Below are 23229 nucleotides of genomic sequence, written 5' to 3' on the forward strand. Positions count from 1 at the left end.
TCTGGGGAACTAGCTTCATGCTGAACTACTCCATTTAGCCATGTTTGTTCTAATAGATTAAGGGTCTCCCCCACCCTGCCCCCAAATACCTTGAATAAAGTCAATACTACAGAAAAGGATGTCCTGTTTATTTTACCATTTTTCATGCTCAAGGACCACACACCTACCACTGCCCAGCCTCCGCTCCCATCCAAGACCCTGAGAACTGGTTCTGGCTTCTCTCTATAGTCATCTCTTTACTATCTTTTTTCCCTTCCTCACCTCTGACCTTCCTCACCTACAGTTCCACAAAAGGAACATGCTGTTTAATGCAAATGTGTGCTTGGAATATTCTTCCTTCCTACTTTACCCTAGGAATTCTACTGATGTTTTGCGACCAATCTATCAGCCTCCTCCACCTAGAGACAATTCCTCCTACATTTCTAGATGACCCAAATTTATCCCCTCTTTCTTCCTCCATACATTTTACCCTATACTAACCAGGACCCATCACACTTGATTGCATTTTTTACTCATCTGTCTTTCATTAAAAGAGGTCCTAAGTCTTACTTATCTTTGCCTCCTCAATGCCTAGCACACATTTGTTAAACGACTGGTTATATGAGTTTCTTTGTAGCTTCAATTCTGTCTGGATTCCTGACCTGAGTTATCTGAAAGCTTCCAATCTCGCTAATTAGAAAAACCGTTTGCCCCTAGAGAAGGATCCTAACAGACAAGGTCAGTCAGTGGTGCTTCACGACACCACCACTTCCCTAACCCCGCCCTTGAGACTGTCACCTAGCTCAAGGTCCTATCTAAGGAGAGAGCTCAAGGACAGCCAGTTACAGCCAAAGGGCTTCCCCACAGGAACTCGGTCCCTTTCCTAAACGCAGTTCCGCCAAGTACTCTCTCCAATTGACATCCCTGTTGTCCAATTATGTTTCGAGGCTCTGAGGGTTGCACCTAACCAGACACTGTCCAATAAAAAAAAAGCAATTCAGATTAGCACCAATTTTGGCCAATGGTTGAGAAGATGAGAGGTTATTAGCCTATAGGAGCAGCGCTGAGAGTGATGAGCAGCAAGATCATCCAGTGGCCATGCCTACTGCAGGGTAGGCCTCGCCCCCCAACTGTGGGGAGTTGGAGGCTAGACGGCTGCAGGGCTCAGTCGCCACCCGGGCTCCGCCATGTTGGGACTCGTGGGTCGTGTGGCCGCTTCCACGGCCTCTGGGGCCTTTCGGGGACTCAGCCCTTCAGCGCCGCTACCTCAAGTCCAGCTCTTACTGCGGGCCGCTCCGGCAGCGCTGCATCCTGGTAAGTGCCGTGCTTTAGGGGCTGGGTTCGTTTCTGCCGTCCCATGACCTTGAGCCTGGGGCCGATAGTCGCTTGGGCCTAAGGGATCTGTGGTGCTAGAAGGACGCCAGGGCCAGCGCCCTGCCCTCTAACGGCGGGAAAACAAGAACAGGACCGATCTAATTCCGTCTCATTTTGGAAGGGTGCGTTGTGTGACGGAAAAGTGTGGGCAGGTGCATTGACCTTCCCGTGGAATGGGGGCACCGAGCCCTCGAATAATGGGGTTTTGTGCAGGAGGATGGGAAGATGGTGCAGGCTCTTTCTCCGCTTCCAGTGCGGCCCTCCCTCTGGACCCGCCTTCCGTGCAAGCGGAAGGAGGTCGGGCCTGGGCTGTATTCACCAGTACTTGCGAGTTATGTCGGGGTTTCCGATGACCTTTAACTGTCCTAACCCCAGCTTCTTCCATATCTTTTTTGTCTGTTAGCCAGAGACTATGCCGCTCAAACATCTCCGTCGCCAAAGGCAGGCACCGCCACTGGGCGCATCGTGGCGGTCATTGGGGCAGTGGTGGACGTCCAATTTGATGAGGGACTGCCACCCATCCTAAATGCCCTGGAAGTGCAAGGCAGGGAGACCAGGCTGGTTTTGGAGGTGGCCCAGCATTTGGGTAAGTAGAATGTGTTAGGAATAGTAAAGATCTTGTTTGACCGAAATATCCCCCAAAACTAAGCTGTTTTCCTTCTATGATGATTTTATCAAAATGACTTTCGTTCTTCTGAGTTTGCTGAAGCCACATTTACGTACTGAGAAGGAGTCTTGGTTGACTTAGGTGTTCAATGCCAGTTACACTTCATTAAATATCATGAAGCCAGTATGTCCTGTATAACCCTGCAATGCCTTATCTGACAGGTGAGAGCACAGTAAGAACCATTGCCATGGATGGTACAGAAGGCTTGGTTAGAGGCCAGAAAGTCCTGGATTCTGGTGCACCAATCAAAATTCCTGTTGGCCCTGAGACCTTGGGTAGAATCATGAACGTCATTGGAGAACCTATTGATGAGAGAGGTCCCATAAAAACCAAACAGTAAGTAGCCCCCTCTTGTTGCATCTACACAGAAAGGAACTGTTTTTCCTAGCAGTTTTATACATTAAGGTGACAGCCTCTACTATAGCAGAATTTTCTTGCAGAGAATACTTAAAGTACCAATATATTCATTTATTAAAACCACACAATGCAGCTTCTTCTGAAGAAAATTAATGATGCAGAAGTTCTGATGGTGAAAAAAAGAGAGAAAAAATCAAATTGCTACTTAGGGCCCAAGTTGATGATTTCAGTTCATTTTAATACCAGTGGCCTTTGTATTTCTTGTTGGTATGTGAAGAAGTGCTGTTAAGTTAGGGCTCTGTAAAAGGAAAACCTTATGACAGTTAAGGTTGTCAGGGAATGGGATTATTGCTTCCTGAGGTGATGAAATCCCCTTTATTGCAGAATATTTGGGCTTGATGGTGGGTGACAGTTTTGTCTAGAATGTTACTTAAGAGACGAGATTATGAGTAAAGAGTTAGGCTTGAGAATTGAGAGGAACTGTTTAATAAGAATAGACACTGATCTTCTACCTTTACAGATTTGCTGCTATTCATGCTGAGGCTCCTGAATTCATGGAGATGAGTGTTGAGCAGGAAATTCTGGTTACCGGTATCAAGGTTGTGGATCTGCTGGCTCCCTATGCCAAGGGTGGCAAAATTGGTATGTTAGTGGTGGGTAGATATTTTACAAACCTAATGTGTGGGAAAAAATCCTACCGTGTTAAAAGTGGGTACTGAGATCTATCCCTCACTGATGAGTAGCTTCTGACTTTCGTTCTTCTGAGTTTGCTGATGCCAGATGCCATTTCTGAGAAGGGAAAAGATGGAAAGAAACAAACAAAATTTTTTTTTGAAGTTTGCTTATTTGGAAACAAAACTCTTATTCTTTTTTTCTCAACCTCTCCTAGGGCTCTTTGGTGGTGCTGGAGTTGGCAAGACAGTACTGATCATGGAGTTAATCAACAACGTTGCCAAAGCCCATGGTGGTTACTCTGTGTTTGCTGGTGTTGGTGAGAGGACTCGTGAGGGCAATGACTTATACCATGAAATGATTGAGTCTGGTGTTATCAACTTAAAAGATGCCACCTCCAAGGTGAGCACTGAGCTGATTGATGTCCACAAAGTAGTGCCAGGAAACTGCTGCAGTTGACTGCATTGCTAGGTGAAGCCATGTTCTATATTTTCATTTTATTGTCCCAGGACCTACAAATGAAATTTGTCAGTGTTTTTCCCCCAGCTTCTAATACACTAATGTACATTTTGTTTTCTTCTTTGATATTTCTAGTCTTTGTTTTTGGTACATAGACCCATCATTTGAAAGCTAACTTTGGGGGGAGTTGAAGGTGGTTCTTATATCTCAGATTACCCTATTTTGTGCCTTTCACTTACTTACAATTTATTTCCTTTCTACTGTAAGAATATTGCCTCAGTAATTATAAGAAATTACCTTTCATGTTGTTTTGAACTACATCTCTAAAAGGGAAAATTGTGAACAAAAACATAGACATCTAAGGAGGGTTTTTTGGTAGTTTCTCTGATTTGGGGACCTTGGGTATATGGCTTTCCCACTCCTCTGCCACAATTTCTGAATTTGTATGATTACTGCAGGTAGCGCTGGTGTACGGTCAAATGAATGAACCGCCTGGTGCTCGGGCCCGGGTAGCTCTGACTGGACTGACTGTAGCTGAATACTTCAGAGACCAAGAAGGTCAAGATGTATTACTGTTTATTGATAACATCTTTCGCTTCACCCAGGCTGGCTCAGAGGTAAGAGAGAAGGCTTGAGAGAACCTGGTTCATTTGACCTTTCTATGGAATGATGCAGATAAGGCTAAAGATTTTTTTTTTTTTTAAGGTGTCTGCTTTATTGGGCAGAATCCCTTCTGCTGTGGGTTATCAGCCTACCCTGGCCACTGACATGGGTACCATGCAGGAAAGAATCACTACCACCAAAAAGGGATCTATCACCTCTGTACAGGTGAGAACAGTTAAATGGATGAAAGTCTAATTTGTTTAAAGGCATGTACAGAAAGGTACAAAATCTAGTTACTTATATCTCAAAAGGCTTTTAAGTAGGTACCTGAGCTCCCTGAAATAATGTGTAAAATTCTGCGTGTGCATGTTAAAGACCCTAAAAGATTAAGAAACCACTCATCTAAACTAATTGAAGGTGTACATGTAAATGTAGATCACAAAGTAGTGGTTTCCATCCTGAAGGGGAGTTTGAAGCTGCATGGAAACTGAGCGTTGAATATGGACTACACTAACTACTACAAATTTTCAAATGTATGTAGATGGTATATAGTAAAAATTATCTAGAAGTTTGTCTAAATTTTATTAACTTTCATGGTTCATTTTCCTGATGAATTAGTATAATAGTGCAAGGGTTTTTGTTTTTTACTATTAAAGTGGGTATCACTACAATAGAGTTAAAAAGTAGGATGAAGAACAAAAGGAATAACAATGAAAATTCTTTCATCACGTCTTGGAGGGACTAGATAATCTATAAGCTTACTCAGCCACTATTAGGGGTGATAAGAGTCCACATTTTTTGAGGTGGACTCTTGAATGCTGAGAAGATAAGAGTGACATAATGAGGAGAGGTCAGAAAAGGGGATGGCTTAAGTAGAATTACTTGGCTTCCTGCTGCTCTTCATGGGTTCTTGACTTTAGGCTATCTACGTGCCTGCTGATGACTTGACTGACCCTGCCCCTGCCACTACCTTTGCCCATTTGGATGCTACCACTGTGCTGTCCCGTGCTATTGCTGAGCTGGGCATCTATCCAGCTGTGGATCCTCTGGACTCCACCTCTCGCATCATGGATCCCAACATTGTTGGCAATGAGCATTATGATGTTGCCCGTGGGGTACAAAAGATCCTACAGGTGAGTACTGCAGGTGAGATCAGTGGCCATAAAGTCGTAGAGGGAATTTGGGGACTGTATTAGGACCGTATCTCTCCTGGTGATTTGTGATTTGCTTTAGAGCAAGAAAAGATGAGACCAGCAGTTCCTAGTGAGTGTTAATGAGGTCTCTTGAGTTTCCAGGTACTCCACGTTTGGAATCCAATATTTTCTAACACCACCTAATAGACTCGGAGTAAGGGAAACAAGACACTGATCTTAGCTGAGGGCTCTCATGACCCCCAAGTAACTAATTTGTTTCAGTTAAGAAGTGCAGTAAAGTGCTAAAATGCTGTATAGAGAGCTCAGTGTGAATATAAAGTTGTGTTAATCCTTAGGTTTTTGTCCAAATTAGAGGAATGTAAATGTTTACTAGGCCTCTCTTAATCTTGTTTTCTCATAGGACTACAAATCCCTCCAGGACATCATTGCCATCCTGGGTATGGATGAACTTTCTGAGGAAGACAAATTAACTGTGTCCCGTGCACGGAAAATACAGCGTTTCTTGTCTCAGCCATTCCAGGTGGCTGAGGTCTTTACCGGTCATATGGGGAAACTGGTACCCCTGAAGGAGACCATCAAAGGATTCCAGCAGATTTTGGCAGGTGAGATTTCAAGTATAAGGCTGAACATAAAATGGCAAAGAAACTGCAATCCCTTGAATGCTTGCTGTGCTGTGTTCCCATTCCAGGAACCATCAAGCAATATATAAATATATTGTGCCTAATTACATAATTTTTATATAAAAGTAAGTTATTTCCCATCAGTTTTCTTTGGAAATACTCAATGTCTGAGAGTAAGACTTAGACTTACTGAGTGCTTTCATGCTAGCTACTCTTCTAAGTGAATTACAACATCCTTATAAGGAAGGCATTATTATCCTGTTTTACAAATTAGGAAACTTGAAGCATGGAAAGTTTAAAATAACCAGTCCCAATATCATACATCCAAAGTAGCAAGAATTTGAACCCAGGTTATATGACTATGGACCATTTGTTCTTAAGCTGTACTGTAGCGTCATGTCTTGTAAATTGGATTTGTGAGGGAAGTTTAAGAAAAGATACCTAAGATGACACGATTTCACCACATTCTGACTGGTGGCCTCAAGTGGTGAGGTATGTACCCACTGCAGAAAGTTGATAATATCCTTCACTTCTCACCAGTTGGATTTTTTTCCATGTAGGTGAATATGACCATCTCCCAGAACAGGCCTTCTATATGGTGGGACCCATTGAAGAAGCTGTGGCAAAAGCTGATAAGCTGGCTGAAGAGCACTCCTGAGAGGGTCTTTTTGGCAAACTAAGCACTCATCCTCCGTGCTGTCCGTCTCCTTGCTCCTAATCCAGAAATTGCAGTTTTCTCTGTAGGCCACATTCCTGAGAGCCTTGATTGAAGACATAGTGTTCTGTCTGAAGAGTATTTAAGGTTTCCAATAAAAAGTACATCTCTCAGCATCTGTCTGTTTTTCTTGGTCTTGACAACACAGCCAACACTGACGTTTTTAATAGTAATTTTAGAATAACCACACACAAGAAACAGCACAAAGTAGGCCGTATATATTTGAAATGGGGTCATCAAAAAAGAAAAGCCATTGTCTTGGATTGATGAACAGCTGTGAGTCTTGTGAATGGGTTTCCTGGGGATGATGTGATCTTAATAGTAGGGCCTCATCTTTTGCCCTTTTATGTCATTGTTCAAAGGAAGTTGATTTTTTGCCTCTTGTATATAGTGCATTTCTGCTTTTTAAAAAGCCAAAGGACTTTTTAGAAGAGCATTTTGGGAAAAATGGGTTGGGTTTAGAAATAACTGCTATTCTAAGAGAAGGCAGGGGTTAATCAGTGAATGAAATTTTTTGGAAATGATAACATGTTCTGAAGGATTAAAATTGAGTCAAAACAGCCCTCTTTTCTATCTTCTACCTTCCTTTTTTTCAGAAGGTGTTCCTAACTACTGCCTCCTAACTTATATTTTGGGCAAGACTAGTATGTTTGTGATTCCTTGAGGCAATGCAGAATATAAAGTACCATGGGGCCTATTCTGAGGTCTGCTAAAATCCCTTAAGAAAATTGGGGAAAGAATCTTACAGGAGAACAGTAATTTTCAGTGGTGTTGGGCTTGGGTTTCTGAACTAAATAATGGAATTAGACAATTTTCCCTTCATCTTAGCCCACCAAAACATGCAGGATTGCAAGGATTACTCAAAAGTACACCCACCTTTTCAAACAAGTGCAGGGTTGGATTTGATGCCCCTTAAACATTTTTTTCTGGGCCCAGACCCATCTCCTACTGCCCTCTGGTGGTGGTAGGACTGGAGGCTCTGCAAGAACTCTGATCTCACCATTTTGAAATCCATGAAGGCCATTTGCTGGGATGTGGTTCTTTGCTAATGACTGTTTACAAACCAGCTGGGGCTTTTGTCCTAAGGAGGAGCCTGAATCTATAAGCTCCACCCCGAGGCATTCAAGTCGGGTAGAAGCAGGGCAGGACAAACAGATCCCAACTCAGAGGCCCTTGGGGGCTGAAGGCTGGGGAGGAGCCTTGGGAGAGGTGCCAGGGGTGGAGTAGGGGCCTCTGAGTTTCCCCCCATCTGCCTCTGACGTCCTTGGCACGTCTCTCCTGTGTCATGATTTGGACGTTAGGTGGAGCCCCTGAGCTGCCTGTGTCCAGTAGTTTGCTCCTAGAAAAGCCTGGATTTGGGGAAATGCTGAGTTATGGGGGTTGGGGGCACATCCTCTAGGTCCTTACTCTGGAGTGGGTAAGAAGCTGGTGCAGAAGCCCCCAGGGTATGGGTCCGCCCTTTCTGCTCTGTTTTCCCATGTTATCCAGATGCAGACCTAGGAACTGTGAACCTAAAGGTTGTTTCTATCATACCTCCACCCTTCCCCCCATACATTTATGTCTCTTAGCATTCATCGAGAACCTTCTCCCTCTCACTAGCTGCAACTATTTATTTCCTTCCCCCTTCACCGCTCTCTTCTTGTACCACGCCACTGGGGTGTCAACACAGATCTAACCTTCCTCCATATTTCTCCTGGTTCTGCCCTGTCCTCACCGCCTCCTCCCTCTCCACCCAGAGAAAGCCACGCCCTTCCCTCCTCCCTCCCCACCCTAGTCTGTCACACAGGGACATCACCCTACAGCAGTTCAGGCTGTGGTTCGCAGGAAGCATACATTGGCTTTTTGATTCGTGCTAGTTCCCACCTCACAGTTTGGGAGGATCTAACACCAGCCTGCACGTGAAGGGGGAACCAAGGACAGTGAGGAGCTGGGTGGTCCCAGCCCTGGAGCCCTGCCAGCCCGACATGGGTAAGTATGAGGACCAGCCCCCCGGGAAGGCCTGAGGGATGCCTACCTCCCTCCCTGGCTGACTCAGCAGGGGTGGGGCCTAACCTTTGCTCTTTTGGGGGGTGAAGGAGGGGAAACCAGACTATAGGGGCACAGGGGCTCAGCTGGTGAGGCTGCCGACCAAGGGGTCATGAGCACTGGCCAGCTCCAGCTCTGGGGAAGAGCCTAAGAGTGTACCTTAGGTTGGGGCTTTCCCCACCTCACCACCCCCGCCTCAGCCCCTTGCGCCTCCCACTTAAGCTGCTGAGATTCAAGAAATATTTCACAGCACTCACTGCTGGCTTTACCCCCACAAAAGTAAAGCCCACTTTTGGTCGCACTGGATGATTTTTAAGGTGCTTCTCCCCCTGTTTTCTCCCCAGCCTTTCAAGTCCCTGCCCTCTTCCCTCCCTGACCCTGACCCACCACCAGGTGGGGGGCTGCACTGAGCAGCTGCTTCCTGTTGCCCCAGAGGTTGCCGCAAGGGTGGTGGCGGCTGGGGGAGAACTGAACTAGAAGAAAGCCGATTCTCACGGCCCCACACCAGCCTCACTAGGGCTGCTACTGACGATCCCCATGCTTCAGTCACTGAGAAGACAGAGAGAGGCAGGACTGAGGTTGAAAGGCCTAGGAGGTCTTTGCCCTCCTGGCTTCCTGATTGCAGAAGTTTTTAAACTTGGGTCGTGCTGGGGGAAGGAGGCTGCGTCTCTCCACGGCTGTAGGGCTTGAGCCCCTGAGGAGCTGAAACACAGGGAACCTGTTCATTTAGTAGGGCCGCTGTGTGTTACCCCCCAGCACGCTCGGCCTTGAGTTCCCTCTCCGACACCTCCATTCCTCCGGAGTCCTTGCGACTCTCACTGCCTTCCTGGCCCTCCTTTGTGAAGAGATCTTTGCCGGTGCCTCCGGAGAGCTGGTGGAGCTCTCCCAGGTCCTCCAGTTCGGACCCATCACCATCCCCCACTTGACCGCAGAAGTTTCTGTCTCTTTTTCCTGGGATCTGTTCTCTTCCTCCATCTGGGATCCTTCCTGGTTCGGGCCCCTAGGAGACGCCACCCGTTTCCCCCTCCCTCAGCGGATTCTTCGCGACAGCCCTACCCGAGCGCTCGTCCCTACCCCAGTAGCTCCTGTCCCTTTAAGTGCTACCTCCCCACCCCAGCCACCCCCCCGCCACCGCCGCCGCCGGCCAGGGCTGGGGGAGGAGGCGCCGCCGCCGCCCGGCTCGGCCACCTGCGCCGCCGCCGCCGCCGCCGCCCGGCCCTGCTCCAGGTGAGGCCCGGAACCCACGTCTGGTCCCAGAGCCCCCGGGCGGACCGCCCCTGCGATCCCCTGCCCCGGGATCCCCGCTGCCCTGGACTCGGGATCTGACCCTCCCCCTGCGGGAGCTGCCCTTCCTCTCTCCCCCGCACTATCTACTCGTCCATTTCTCCCCTGTCCTCTGCGACCGGAATCCGGAGGCTTCTCACGCCTCTCGGCCAACCTCTCCCGGGTACCCCTCCTATTCCGGACCCAGGATCTCCCCCTCCCCCGCTCCTTCCTCGCCAGAAAAATCTCCCGCGGTCCGGGTTTCTCCTCCTCCGCTCTGGAACCATCGCTTTCCCACGCCATCCTAACCTCCAGTGGGAGGGGGAACAACCGCCACCCCAACTACTCTCCTTACCCGTAGTAAGGGGGGTTGGGGGCTATCATAGACTAGAGTCACTTTCAGGCCCTGCTCCGTTTAGCCCTTCAAGTTCAACTAACTCCCATCTAAAGCTTTTCTGTAGCCCTCACCCCACTCCATCTCTCCCGGACTTTGGGGGTGCGACCTCAGCACTAGCCCAGGTGGGAACGACCCTCTTGGACTTGGGGTGGGCCGGTCCAGCCTAAGAACGCTCCTGCCCCAGAGTCAGGGAATGGGGGAGGGCGCATCCAGAATCTTGTGATTCTGGGCTTAAGGGGCTGTTGGGGGACGGTGGATGAGGTTCTTGGACTAAGTCTCTAAGGGCAGTGGGGTGGTGGGGAAAGCCTGGGAAGCCCAGCCTTCTCTATTCAGATGCAAAGGGAGTCCTAAGGAAATTAGGTCTTTCTCCATCCTCTTCTGAGACCAGCATGGAGAAGCTCGTTGGGGAGTTTAAAAAAAGACTGTGCTGAATCTGAGGGGACACATACCAATTTGGAGAGAAGAGGGATGAGTTGTGGTCCTTTTGATGTGTTATAGAAGAATCTGGCCTCCCCAAAATACAGAGGGGGAGGAGACTGTTTTCCATTAACCTGGACAGGGAAGGGGGACAAGTTGGAATGGTTACAAGGTTGAGGGCCATCTCCCTACTAGACCCTATTAACACTGTGAACCCTTCAGCCAGTGAGCACAAGGGAGGTCTTTAATAATTACCCCACCTCCACTGGGGAATTCCCCCTCCCTGCAACTCCAGCTGCGACCCTAGCCCTGCCCCTTCCCTTCTTGCGCTCTCATTCCCTGCTAACCCCAACACAACACACTCCAGAACGAGGGGACAGGGTGTCTGGATTTGCTTCAGACTCTTCTGAGTCATGTTTCACAGGCTGGGAGGGAGCTGGCGGGAGGAGAGGGTGGTCAGCAGTGGTGTTTGGGGTTGAATTCCAGTAGTACCTGGACAGGGAGAGGGAGAGGTAGAGGGATGCAAACGAATCCCCTCTCTCTCCCTTTCTGTCTCTTCCCCCTCCCAGCCCCAGCCATCTGGCTTCTGCGTGGAGCCACGCACTGTGGCAGCTGACCCCAGTCAGGGTGGTGCAGCAGGAACACAGGGAGGGTGAGAAAGGGGGAGCAGGTGCTAATTTCTCCCTCCCCATTCTCTTTATTACCCGCCCACTGGCCTGGCTTGTGAAAGGTTCAGAGTATTCCCTAGGTACCCTTCTCACAAGTTGCTGAAAAAAAGACTATTTGCCCCTTCCTCTTTCTAGTAGCTTCCTAAAGGGAGGTGGGGTGGGTGGGTGATTGGCCACATCTGATGGGGTTGAGCAATGTTTGGGGACAGAAAGGGTCAGTCTGCCCTCTGTCATCTGGATGGGGGGGAGAAGCACAGCTGCTGCTTGGGGTGGCTTCTGGCAAGAAGTAAACACCCAGCTGTTGGCATATTGACACCCCACCCTCATCCTTCCTCAAAGAGCAAGGAAGACCTCTGATTAGATGGGATGAGGAGGGATCTCATTCAAGGAGGAAGGTGATTGTAGTCTTTCCGCACCAGATGGGAAAGAATGGATCCTGCCCCACTTTCTTTTCTAATCCCAGGTGGCCCTCTCCTATCCAACACCCCTCTTCCCAATCGCTCCTGGCCGGGATAGTCCTAGGGGTTGCCCTGGAGACTAGGCCTGGGGCTCGGAAGGGGTGGGAGCAGTCAGTGGGGCACAGGAGTAACCGGCTCTTCCGGAGCCGAGTGGAGCCAGCGGGTGGGTGTGTGTGGGTGTGTGGTGGTGGGGGAAGGGGCGTGGCTACACCCGTCTGACTGGCCCAGGCTCCTCCCCTGCCGCCCGCCTCCGACTGGCCAGCCCTATGATTGGGGGCGGGAGGTAGGAAGATTCTCCCTCATCTGCCCTGGAAAAGGAAAGAGGAAAAGGAAAATAAAAAAGAGATACCTAGCTCTCTTCCTCGGCCCTTTAGGAAGCCAGTTCCATGCCCTGAGCTCTCTTCTTCACCTGTCTTTATTTTGGGAATGGGGGAAGCATTCCTTAGCAGAAATTTGCTGGATCCCTGCTTTCTCCAGAAAGAAGGACCCCCCTCTACCCTGAGTGTGGCCTCTATTTACCCAGGGGCTTGAGGTCACTAGGCTGTTGGGGGTCCTTATTTTTTATACTAGGTGACCCTATAAATCTGTTACTGAGTCATGGTGGAGAAAAGGATTTTGATTTCTGTCTACTCCTTCCCACTGACAATCTACTTTTTTCAGGAAAGGGACAGAAACCCTCCCAACCCTCTTAGCCCCTCTCTCTCTGGCCCACACACTTTGAGGCTTTGCTGAAGCTCACTTCCTTCTAAGCTTCTCTGAGCCATTTGCAGTGGGGAGTGAAGTCTGTCCCCCAAATTTAGGAAGAACTCACTCCCCTGTGGAGTAAGGAAATCCAATCTACACTAATGTATTTGATCCTGCCTTACTCTGGCCCCACCCAGTTTTCAGGTCTCCTTCCTCCCCAGACTCCCAAAGGAAAAAGTATTTGTTGACCCCCCAACCTGCCAGAGTTTCATCATCCCCACTCTGTCTGTTCCTCTTCCAGAATATTCAGCTTGAGTTTTGCACAGTTAGGCAACTGTTTGTACAACTGCATTGCAATGAATTGAATGGGAATTATCTTGAAGCCTGCAAAGTCTGTTGAGTTGCAAGGAAAAGAAACCTGGTTTCTAGTCACATTTTATCCACAGTTTGACCTTGAACAAGTCGGTTAACCTCTTCAGGCCATAATTGCTTCATCTACCAAACAAGAGAATGTTGAACTAGAAATTCTCTAAATTCTAACATCATGTATGACACTGTTCTTCATTCTGGGTCCCTGCAATAGACGTTTTAGGTGATAGCTAAACTCTAGTCCTCTGCTAGATTTTTCTTTCCTCTTCTCAGAAGGTTTCACTTAGTTATATAGCCCTATCAGAAAAAGTATACTGGAACTATAGAATAGGTGGACATTTGGGGCACCTCATTTGCTAGTCAGTTTTCCTGCTTCTCCCCTGTCCCTCTGACCAGGTTTAGGCTAGACTCAGGCCTTCCCTGTCTGGTCTCTGAGCCAAGCTTCCTTTTCCTACCCACAGGAATCTTCCCGACCCCCAGAGCCCTGTGGATGTCGCCGGGAAAGTGGTGATCCAGGCAGGACCAGGCTGCCACCCACGGGACAGAGGTGAGTGGGCAGCAGAAGCAGCAGGAGCTTGCCTTTTTCCACCCCTTTACCAGGACTGAATTTTCCTGACTTACCTTTCTGCTTCTACACTTCCACTTTTCCACTACCCAGCCTGGGAAATAACTGCCCCCGAAATGATCTTAGGGGAGTGGCACATGCCTCGGTCCTAGAAATTTGGTTTAGTCTTTTAGGTTAACCTTGGGATCAGGACACGCCTTTCAGTTTGCTCAGTGTGATGCAGGACTACCGCCCACAATGAGACACAGTGCAGAGGGAGCTTCCCGGTAGGCTAGGGAGACACTGCGGCGCTAGGACCCAGATCCGGGTCGGGGAGCCGGGATGGCCGGCGCTAGGACCCGGCGGCGGAGGCCGCGGAGGGCGGCTCTCTCTCGGCCGCAGCTTCCCCGCCCCCTCCGGCTCCGGCTCACTCCTCCCCGCCGGCCATGTTGGCTCCGCTCGGGCCCCGCGGTTGAGCCGCGTCCCCCTCCCCCCTCCCGGACCCCAGACCCCCTCCCCCGCGTTCCCCTCCCCTCCTGGCGCCCGGAGCGAGGCCATGTGAACCGCCCGTCCCCCGGGGAGAGACAAGCCCCGAGCCTGGCTGGACGCCGCCGCCTCAGGTCTGTTGGGTCTGTGGCTGGGGGCCTGACGGGAGGGAGCCCCGCTTTCATCCGAGGCTTCCCTCAGGGAACCGAAGCTCTGGAGCCGCCTAGAGCCTTGCCGGGGGGTGGGGGGAGGAGACGCCAACTCGAGTTTATTTCCAGTTAGAACCCAGCCCCGGGCGGGGGTCTTCCTGCACTGGGGGGTGGGAGGAGAAGGGGGCTGGTCAGTCTGCAGAAGATCGGGATGGGGCGGCGGGGGCGGCAGCGGGAGGAGCTGTGGAGGTTCCCGGCGACGGCGGCGGCTGCGAGGAGGAGGCGGAGAAGCCGCCTGGCTGGTGGAGATGACTCCTGTGGGGGACTCGGGGTGGAATCCCCGGGAGGGGCTCCACCTCTTCAGATGGGGTGGGGATTGCCCGAGTGCGAAGGGTAGGTGAGGGGGTTCCCTGGACGGGTTGAACACTCCGTTTGTGGGGATTGGGGCGTTTTGGCAACGGTGAGTGGAGGTCAGAGGGGTTTCCAGGGGTCTCGGGGTGTCCGCTCGGCGGGGTGGGGGTGTGGGGTGCACGTTCTCTTGAGCTTGGCGAACAGGAGAGGGCCTTGCTGGAGTGGAGCTGTGCTTGGCCTGGGGCCCCCGAGTCCCGGGAGAATCCGCCACTCCAGGGATGGGGGTTGATAGGGTCGGTGCTGAGGCGTACGGATTTGAGCCGGCCTTAGGGGCCGGAGGGAAGAATGAAGAGGGAGCCCTTTCCAAGGGGGATCCCTCACTAAGGGGATCCCCATTTCCGTGGCAGAAAAGATGATCCCGCATCATCCCTTTCTTTCCTGGTGTTCCCAATTTTCAGGGGAATGCAATGCCAACAGCAGTCATCCTTTGTAGGATTTATTGGAGTGGGAGATTTGCATCCTTCGGGGGGCGATGCGGGGGGGATAGCTTCCACCTCCATCTGTACACAAACAGCCCCTCCCCCAAACCTCCCGCAGGAAGTGGCCGGGAAATGGCAGCTGTGCGTTTGCTGCTGCGTCTCTCGTCTCTCGTTGTTTTGAAATGTCCATTTTAATCAGATTTGGTTTCATTTTCTGAGGCCTTCGGGCAAGCTTGGATCCTGCCAACCATGTGGTCTGAGAGTCCTTCGTTCGACTTTTTTTTTTTTTTTGTAAACTTAATTTGTCAACTGGAAGTAGTCACTGCAGTTGACTCCCTGATCCCAATCCCCCCTCCAAAGCATCTCTGTCTCCCTGTCTGGATTTTTTTCCCCTGAGCTAGAGGTCATAGAAAAATCAAACTCACTCATCCACCAGCAGGGCTACACAAGTGATGCAAATTCCCTCGGTGTAGAGAGCTGTCAGGAAGACTTGGGATCTTTTGTGTCAAGAGAGTGGCTTTTTGGGATCCTGCTTAATATATATTCTTATATACATACGAATATTAAATATATTCTTAAGTATGACAGTTTCTGTATTGCAGAGCACTTGAGTAAGTGAGCTTGTGACGTGATGAAGTTGATTCCGAGAGGTGGAAGAAGAGGGGAGAATGGGGAAGATTAAACTGAGTGGGGTTTGTGGGGGGGGGGTAGGGACTGATTTGCAGAGTGAGTGTGGTGGGCTTGTTCCTCACTGGTGATTCTAGCCTAAAGATAAGTCCCTGTGGGAAGCCTGTTAGTTGACATGGGGGGGGTTTACCTTCTGCAGTACCAAGTAATTAGGAGAATTAGTTATCATATGACTTATGCTTCAGTCCATAAAGGACATCTCTCTTATTACCATTCGTGGAGAGGGCTAAGCTTTTCCCTTGTTCTGTGCAAAGTCATGTGTCCAGATTTTCTCTTTTTCCCACCTGATAACTCCAGGAGATTTCTACTATAGCATATAGTGATGGACTGTGTGTACTGTGCCCCCAGGCACTTGGTTAGACCTTGGGTTTGGTTTGAGGTGAGCTGGCCACAGGATTTTCTGTTTTGAGAGGTGAGATCATTTGGACTATCCTGAAAACTGCTTAAGTCTAACATTTAAATAATCTTTTCTATTTTCCACCTGAATTGTAGATTCTTAGATTAAAGGTCCAGGATAGGACCAGATAGACATATATGATTATGTGGCACTGGTAAGATAGCATCATTGCTCCTTTTACTGGGGCTGTTGGGGTTGATAGTCTGGAAACAGTAAAAATGAGTTCAGTGTCACTGTCCTTTTTCTTGCCCTTCTGCTTGACTGATTGGTTCCTTTGAGTTGCTTTCTTGACAGTGATTTTAAGTTCCCCATTCTTCAACCTTTGTTTACCTAGATTGGGGCCTGACAGAATAGTAAATTGATTTTCCCTGGTGGAAGTTAAAAGAATGAAGGAAGGAGAAAGACTACTCTTATTTCTTTGGACTCTTTAAGAGAAATAAAAGTTGATTTTGAGAAAGTAGATAGCTATGGCTTCATTTGATACACGACTGATCAGAAAGCTGAATGCAGTAAACCTTTCATGGCCTTTTTGTAAAGTGGATGCATTTTTCTCTCAGAGAAGTGGATTTCTTAATATTGACTTTTTTTTTTTTTTAAGCCTCTCCGTAAAGGAAAAAATTTGAGGTGTAGGGAGAACTATGTGGGCCGACCTCAGAGCCAGTCAGAAATCTAGAATGCCCTGAGAGGCTCATCTTGCAGTCTTGTGGTTCTGGAATCAGGTGTTGCCAAGAGAGAAGCAAAGCTTGTTAGGGTTACTGTGTCTTGCTGATGTTGACCTTTCTTATCACCTCTGAAGAGGTCTGCTATATTCTTTTACTAAAAGAATAAAATACAGTTAAAATAGTGTGGAAGTTAGTCCAATAACCGGTATGATGTTTGACCTTGTGTGAGATGTGTACAGTGAGGCAGTAATGCCAAAGTTTTTATTTCCTAGGACATAGAGTGAAGTATAAAACTCTTGAGGATTTCCTGGGGCAGATAATCTTCCTGATTTATTTCTTAGGATATGGATGTCCTCATATACCTCATAGCCTAAGATTAATACTTTCTCAGCATTGCTGCACATGGGTCAGAGGGACCATTTTTCACCACTTTTTGGTCTTCATAATTTTGAGATTTATAAAATTGTGCAAAACAAAAAACCTGTCTTCTTTGAAGAGTTCTGGAGATTGTTCTTGGATTGGGTCACTGGCAGTAGAAGTAGCATTGTGTTATTGTTACGTGGTGTTCTGTCCTTCTCCTAGTTAAAGAGAATAATCAAAGGGGCATTTTACATAATGAAAATATTACCAAACAGTTTAGCAAATATTCATCAAAAACTAAAGCATGAGGGTTCTTGGGAGTTCCCAGGTGGTCCTGTGGTTAGGACTCCACGTTCTCAATGCCAAGGGCCTGGGTTCGATCCCTGATCGGGGAACTAAAATCCCACAAGCTGCGAGGTGCGGCCAGAAAAAAACAAAAACCGTGAGGGTTCTTAAGAGACAAGTGGTACTGCTACTTTTGGTCTCTTGGGCTTGGGCACTGTATAACCTGCCTTCTCAGCTCAGTTTTTTTTTTAGGGGGAAGGGGGATAGATTTTTGAAGGAAGGGGTGAAGTCATTAACTGTTAGAGCTGAAATTCTGAGAAACAGTCAGAGCTTGAAAGGGAAATAACCTTGTTTCCACCTCTGGAGTGTGGTTTTTAGTGTCCTGCAATTTAAAGGCATTTCCAGTCCTCTGACAGTGAAGTGACCAGAGCTGTGGCAGAAAACCTAGCCTAGATTGTTAGTATATGGCTCCTTTATTCAGTCGCCAAATACTTTAAAACCTGCTATATGCCTTCAGTGTTCAGTTAAATCACGCTTCCCTGTTTCCAGGCCTTATTTTCTGCATGAGACATATGTCTAAAATATGTCAAGATTTGGGGCCTTTCTTCCCTCTAGAAATTATCTCTGTGAAGAATGAAGCTGAATTTTTTGGTTCTCTTGAGAATGGTGGGAGCAAAAATCACAAACTTTATTGGATGAGTAAGTTGGTAGTGACAGAAAAGACAGATTTACTCATTCATTTGCTCAATCTATGAGTTCAACAAGTATTTCCTTTCATTTTTTTTAATGTACTTAGCACTAAATTAAGTGCTGGAGATATAATGGTAGAACTTAATTTCTGGTTGATGCTGTAGAACCTACGTAGTATAGAAGAAATAAGGACAGAGAACAATCATCTTTGTGTTTTTCTGTGCAGCCTGGACGTGGCGGTTGTCTTTGAGTAGCCTCCCTTAGGATAATAATCTTCCTTCTTTCCTCATCTTCCTTCTGCCTACTGTCCTGACTAGGAAAAGGGGGTTAAGGAAAGGACATTTTGAGAGAATGAGCCTCAGTCAGTATGGCTGTAGTCTGAGTCTGGGTTCCAAGGGAAGATTGTTACGAGAGCTGTCTGAATGGGCTGTCCTTACTGGGGAAGAAGGCATGTTGATTTTGTGGCTTGGCACTTGGAACTCTTTTGGTGGAGGAAGACAGCTTCGCCAGGAAGGAGTTTTTAGATTTGAAAGTGAAGGCATGCTTGTTTGCAGCATCAGGAATTGGGAGTAGTAAAAACTTTGGGATCTTCCCCAGGGTATAGGGTAGAAATGGGAAATGAGGCAGCTTTTGTGGTAGAGCAGGGTTTTTCAACCTTGCTCTTGATTGAGCAAGAACCAAATAATCCTTTGTTGTAGTGGGATGTCTTGTGTATTACAAGATCATTAGGAGCATCCCCAGCTTTGATTTCCTAAATGCCAGTAGCCTATACCTTTCTAAATGACTAAATGTCCCCTGGGGGCAAAATCACCCTGGTTGGAAACCACTGTATTAGAGTATGGTGGATGATTCCAGAGATGTGTAGAGTTCAGAAGTATCCTTCATAACATTCACAATTACAAATCTAAAATGTAGTATGATTTACTTACTATACTGCAAGATTTAAATTCACTGTTTAGTAAAGATAGACATTTGAAATCTCTGCCCACCCCACAAAATTAGAAACCTCTCTATTTGTGGAATTTTAGTATTCTATATGGGAAGAATGAACCAAGGAGCTGCAGGGACTCAAGTGTCCAGCTAGATGGTGTTAATGTGTCTTGTCTTTCTGGGGGTAGCCTCAGAGGTCTGAGTGTTAGGGTTGGTCAGGGCACCTGCAACAGTGTTGAAATTTGTAACATTTATTTCAACACTGCATTGTCAGCCCTTTTCTGTCAAAACCATGTCACAGGTCCACAGAGTAGTAACTCTTCAGTAGCAACTGAGAGAAAGAGCAGCCTATTTGGCCTTGTGGCAAGAGCTTTACTACCTCAAGCTTAAGGGGCAATGTCCCTTAACTCTTATAAATGAAGCTTAGAGGTCCTTAAGAGATCCATTTACATACTACTGGGACTGGGCTGCTGCTGGCCTGATTGTACTTCCTGGTCAGGAGAGCTGTCTACTATTCTGGGGGTTGGGCACTGACTGATTTCTCTTTTCATTTGGCCAAAATCCCATTAGTTCAAAGGGAGACACTCTCCTTTGCTTTACTGTTCTTCTTATTAGCTCTAGATGGGAGGACATAATTTACCTTCAGGCTTTATTGTGAAAAGCATCTTGGGTAGGAAGGTTAAAATAAAATGACCCTGGTTTTATTGCTGAGAGGAGCTGCCCACATTTTCTTTGCGTTCCTATAATGTGATCCCATATTTAAGTGACATCTGAAATCAAGAGTGTAGGGACTTCCCTAGCCATCCAATGGTTAAGACTCCTCGCTGCTAATGCAGGGGGCTTGGGTTCGATCCCTGATTGGGGAACTAAGATCCCACATGCAAAACTTCTCTTGAAATCAAGAGTCTAGTTGCATACAAGGAAGTCTGGCTGGGAGGATCATCCCTGGTTTGGTAGTATCTCCCATACTAGTAAAAATCGTAATGGTTTTAAATTATATTTTGACTCTTTGGATATGATTATCTTTTTAAAAACTAAAAACAAAAAATAGTTTTTACTCTTTTTTGTCTAATAATAATAGCTAAAATTTATTGAGTGCTTACTGGGTGACAGATGCTGTGCCAGGTCCTTTATATAGATTTTCTCGTTTAATCCTCACAAGCCCTGGAGGTGAGTACTAAAATTTTTACTAATGATGAAGCAGAGGCTCAGCAACATTAAGTAACTTGTTCAGGGTCACACAGCTAGTGGTAATAGAGCTGGGATTTGCACCTAGAGCTCACTGTTGTTGCGCTGATCTCACTGCACAGCACAGAGTATTTTATGTTTCTAGGAAGCTTCTTATAAATGAAGTGATTGTGGTCCTGATGACCCCTCAGTAGAGGCTCCTGGGGAAACAGACCTCAGATACTAGATAACTTCCCATTCCTTTTACTTATCTGATTTCTGTAAGCCATCCATTTATGCTTATTAGTATGTAATTTATGAGACAGGAAATGCTATGCTGTCCCAGAGTAGCAGAGATGAGAAGGTCACTAGTTTCCTCATGGATTCAAACAGAAAAAGGAAAAACGAACTGTGGCCTATCATTGAGTGGGAGAATATAGTCCAGCGCACAGCAGAGGTGTGGCTGTGCATAAAACTGGGGGAGAGGAGATGTGGGGATCAGATGAGATTGGCTCTCCAGGCATAGCATTTCTAGACTTGCGAAATGAATCCCTGAATGTCCTCTTTTTTTTTTTTTTTGGTGGCATGTAGTTTCCCCACCAGGGATCGAACCTGGGCCCTGGCAGTGAAAGCACCAAGTCCTAACCACTGGCCTGCCAGGGAATTCCCTGTGATGTAAGCTTTGTTTTGTTTTGTTTTTTAAAGATTTTTTTTTTTTGATGTGGACCATTTTTAAAGTCTTTATTGAGTTTGTTGCTATACTGCTCCTGTTTTATGTTTTGGTTTTTTGGCTGAGAGGCAAGTGGGATCTTAGCTCCCACAACAGGGATTGAACCCGCACCTCATGCATTGGAAGGCGAAATCTTAACCACTGGACCTCCAGGGAAGTCCTCCCTGTGATGTAAGCTTTGGAAGGAACCTAACCTAGAGTATAGGGAATGAACTTTCCTCCTTGGTGTCTTTCATTTCGGAAGGGTCACTAATCTCATGATGCTTATTTTTCAGATCCCTTAGTGCTGAGGATGGTCTTTAACTATAAGGAAATCCTGGGGGCCCCTGAGGTCTTCTGTAGAGACCAAGTTTCTTCACTGATGCATAGCAAGTCTGGGTCTGCTGCTTATTTTAGAGTGAAGATGGGAAATCCTGTATGGGAAATGAGTTTATCCTAAAAACTTTTCCCCTCTTAAATTGACAAAATGCAAATTGCTTTTATTATTTATTTATTTATTTTAATTTATTTACTTTATTTATTTTTGGCTGCGTTGGGTCTTCTTTGCTGAGCTCGGGCTTTCTCTGGTTGCGGCGAGCAGGAGCTACTGTTCCTTGCGGCACACGTCCTTCTCATTGCAATGGCTTCTCTTGTTGTGGAGCACGGGCTGTAGCTGCGCGGGCTTCAGTAGCTGTGGCACGCAGGCTCAGTAGTTGTGGTGCACTACCGCAGCATGTGGGACCTTCCTGGACCAGGGCTCGAACCTGTGTTCCCTGCACTGGCAGACAGATTCTTAACCACTGGGCCACCTGGGAAGCCCCTGCTTTTATTTTTTAAATTCCAGTTAAAATTGATAAAGGTAGAGACAATTATGGTATTAGGCATGGAAAATCTTTTTTTTTTTATTTTTTAAATTTATTTATTTTTGACTACGTTGGGTCTTTGTTGCTGCACATGGTGGCTTTCTGTAGTTGTGAGCGGGGCAGGGAGGGGTGTACTCTTTGTTGCCAGTGCGCGGACTTCTCATTGCGGTGGCTTCTCTTGTTGTGGAGCACGGGCTCTAGAGCGCATGGGCTTAGTTGCTCCACGGCATGGTGGGATCTTCCCGGACCAGGTATCAAACCTGTGTCCCTTGCACTGGCAGGTGGATTCTTAACCACTGCCACCAAGGAAGTCCCAAGCATGGAAAATCTTACAGCTATCATGCTATATACTGTACAGGGTTTATATTTCATGCTCAGAATTATGTTAGATTCACCTAATGGTGGCTAATTTGCATTATCTAGCATGTTCAAGAATATGATTCTTGCAAACCTTGGGCAGTGGCCTTATGTGTCCTTAACTGATTTATTCATTCTTTTAAAAGCTTTACTTATAGTTTTTTTTTTTTAAGAGGTTATTTAAAACACCACCTAGGTCTGCTTATTATCTCATCTTGGGAGCTTGATAAAAAAATCTTTATACCTGAACTCTTCTGTCCTTTACTCTTCTGTGGTAACCAAAGGAGTTGCTTTTTCTATATCAAGACAGATCATGTCTCTCATATAACAAATTAGTATGCGCTAGTACATCATAAGTATCTGATTGATGTGTCAGGCTTTACCAGTAATTCTAGCTTCTGCTTTCTGTCTTCTTCCTTCTTCCCTTTGCTCTATCGAAGGTAAATTTATTCTCATCATCATTCCTAGTAGTATATCACCTCATCATATTCAGGAGAGGGTAAAGAGCTTTTTAACCATACTACTCCCCAATGAGCCACTGCACTTTACAACTTTAAGTACCTAGCTATCCTCTCAGTGACCATTTACATTTAAGCCACAAAACCAAAACATGGGGAAGTAATCACAGTAGACATAACAGAATACTGTTCCTTGGGACACTCTCTTATTTAATCAGTTTTCCAGCTCTGACACTTTTGTGAGCTGTGTTCTTAGAGAGCATGGTATTTCCCATGAAAAAGGAGTAGACGTGTTACTGGATGATTTGACTTTTGCTATTATGGTCACCTTTCCTGAAGTGTATTCTTTTCAAATTCCTTTACCTCAGTTAACTATACTATCTTCTTCAGATGTCTAGGGCTATGGATAGGATAACGTGGTAATTGCTTAACTCAACTATAATAATAAAACAGTATATGTATTAAACATGCTTTTTCTGCCAACACGTCCATGCTTTTCTGTCAGAAAGATGGCTTTGAGAACCTTCTGTATACAGAAGTCCCAGAGTGGGACTCTGGCCTTACCTTGGCGGTGGGGGCGGGGGGCCGGGGGGCGGGAAGGATGGAGAATGTTAAATGTTGCAGTTGAGGGCTAATATCTAACATAGAGGGGTAACCTGGGCTGGGAGTTAAGAGGGTGGGGCTTATACAGGGGGAAGACTCCTCTAGGTGTGTATCTTGGTTTTCTCCCTAACTCTTTTTATCTCTACAATTCTGACTTTTTAAAACACTGTT

General features: G+C 47.0%; 2 protein-coding genes and 2 non-coding genes across 9 annotated transcripts in view; all 4 read left to right on the forward strand.

The window, feature by feature from the left end:
• Positions 1 to 1133: 1133 nt before the first annotated feature.
• Positions 1134 to 6713, forward strand: ATP5F1B (ATP synthase F1 subunit beta). Its single transcript, XM_060165827.1, has 10 exons — positions 1134 to 1293; positions 1757 to 1939; positions 2182 to 2356; positions 2898 to 3019; positions 3267 to 3451; positions 3967 to 4125; positions 4214 to 4336; positions 5032 to 5244; positions 5666 to 5867; positions 6446 to 6713. Exons 1-10 carry the CDS (start codon positions 1167 to 1169, stop codon positions 6541 to 6543), a joined length of 1587 nt encoding a protein of 528 aa, XP_060021810.1. The 5' UTR covers positions 1134 to 1166; the 3' UTR covers positions 6544 to 6713.
• LOC132530100 (small nucleolar RNA SNORD59) lies at positions 2010 to 2084 on the forward strand. Its single transcript, XR_009543658.1, has one exon. It is a non-coding gene; the product is annotated as a small nucleolar RNA SNORD59 (small nucleolar RNA).
• Positions 3105 to 3175, forward strand: LOC132530101 (small nucleolar RNA SNORD59). The gene has a single exon (XR_009543659.1). It is a non-coding gene; the product is annotated as a small nucleolar RNA SNORD59 (small nucleolar RNA).
• Positions 6714 to 8442: 1729 nt separating the features above from the next.
• Positions 8443 to 23229, forward strand: part of BAZ2A (bromodomain adjacent to zinc finger domain 2A) — a 34205-nt gene continuing 19418 nt past the window's right edge. For 2 of the 6 annotated variants that reach the window (XM_060165828.1, XM_060165832.1), the window contains exons 1-2: positions 9796 to 9852; positions 13343 to 13428. The gene's annotated coding sequence lies outside the window, so the exon portion shown is untranslated. Of the gene's footprint in view, positions 8569 to 9794; positions 9853 to 13342; positions 13429 to 13950; positions 14046 to 23229 lie in introns of those variants that run through there. The other 4 variants (XM_060165829.1, XM_060165831.1, XM_060165833.1 and 1 more) reach the window with 4 other exon arrangements.

This window comes from Lagenorhynchus albirostris, chromosome 11 (assembly GCF_949774975.1).
Source record: "Lagenorhynchus albirostris chromosome 11, mLagAlb1.1, whole genome shotgun sequence".
Lineage (NCBI taxonomy): Eukaryota > Metazoa > Chordata > Mammalia > Artiodactyla > Delphinidae > Lagenorhynchus > Lagenorhynchus albirostris.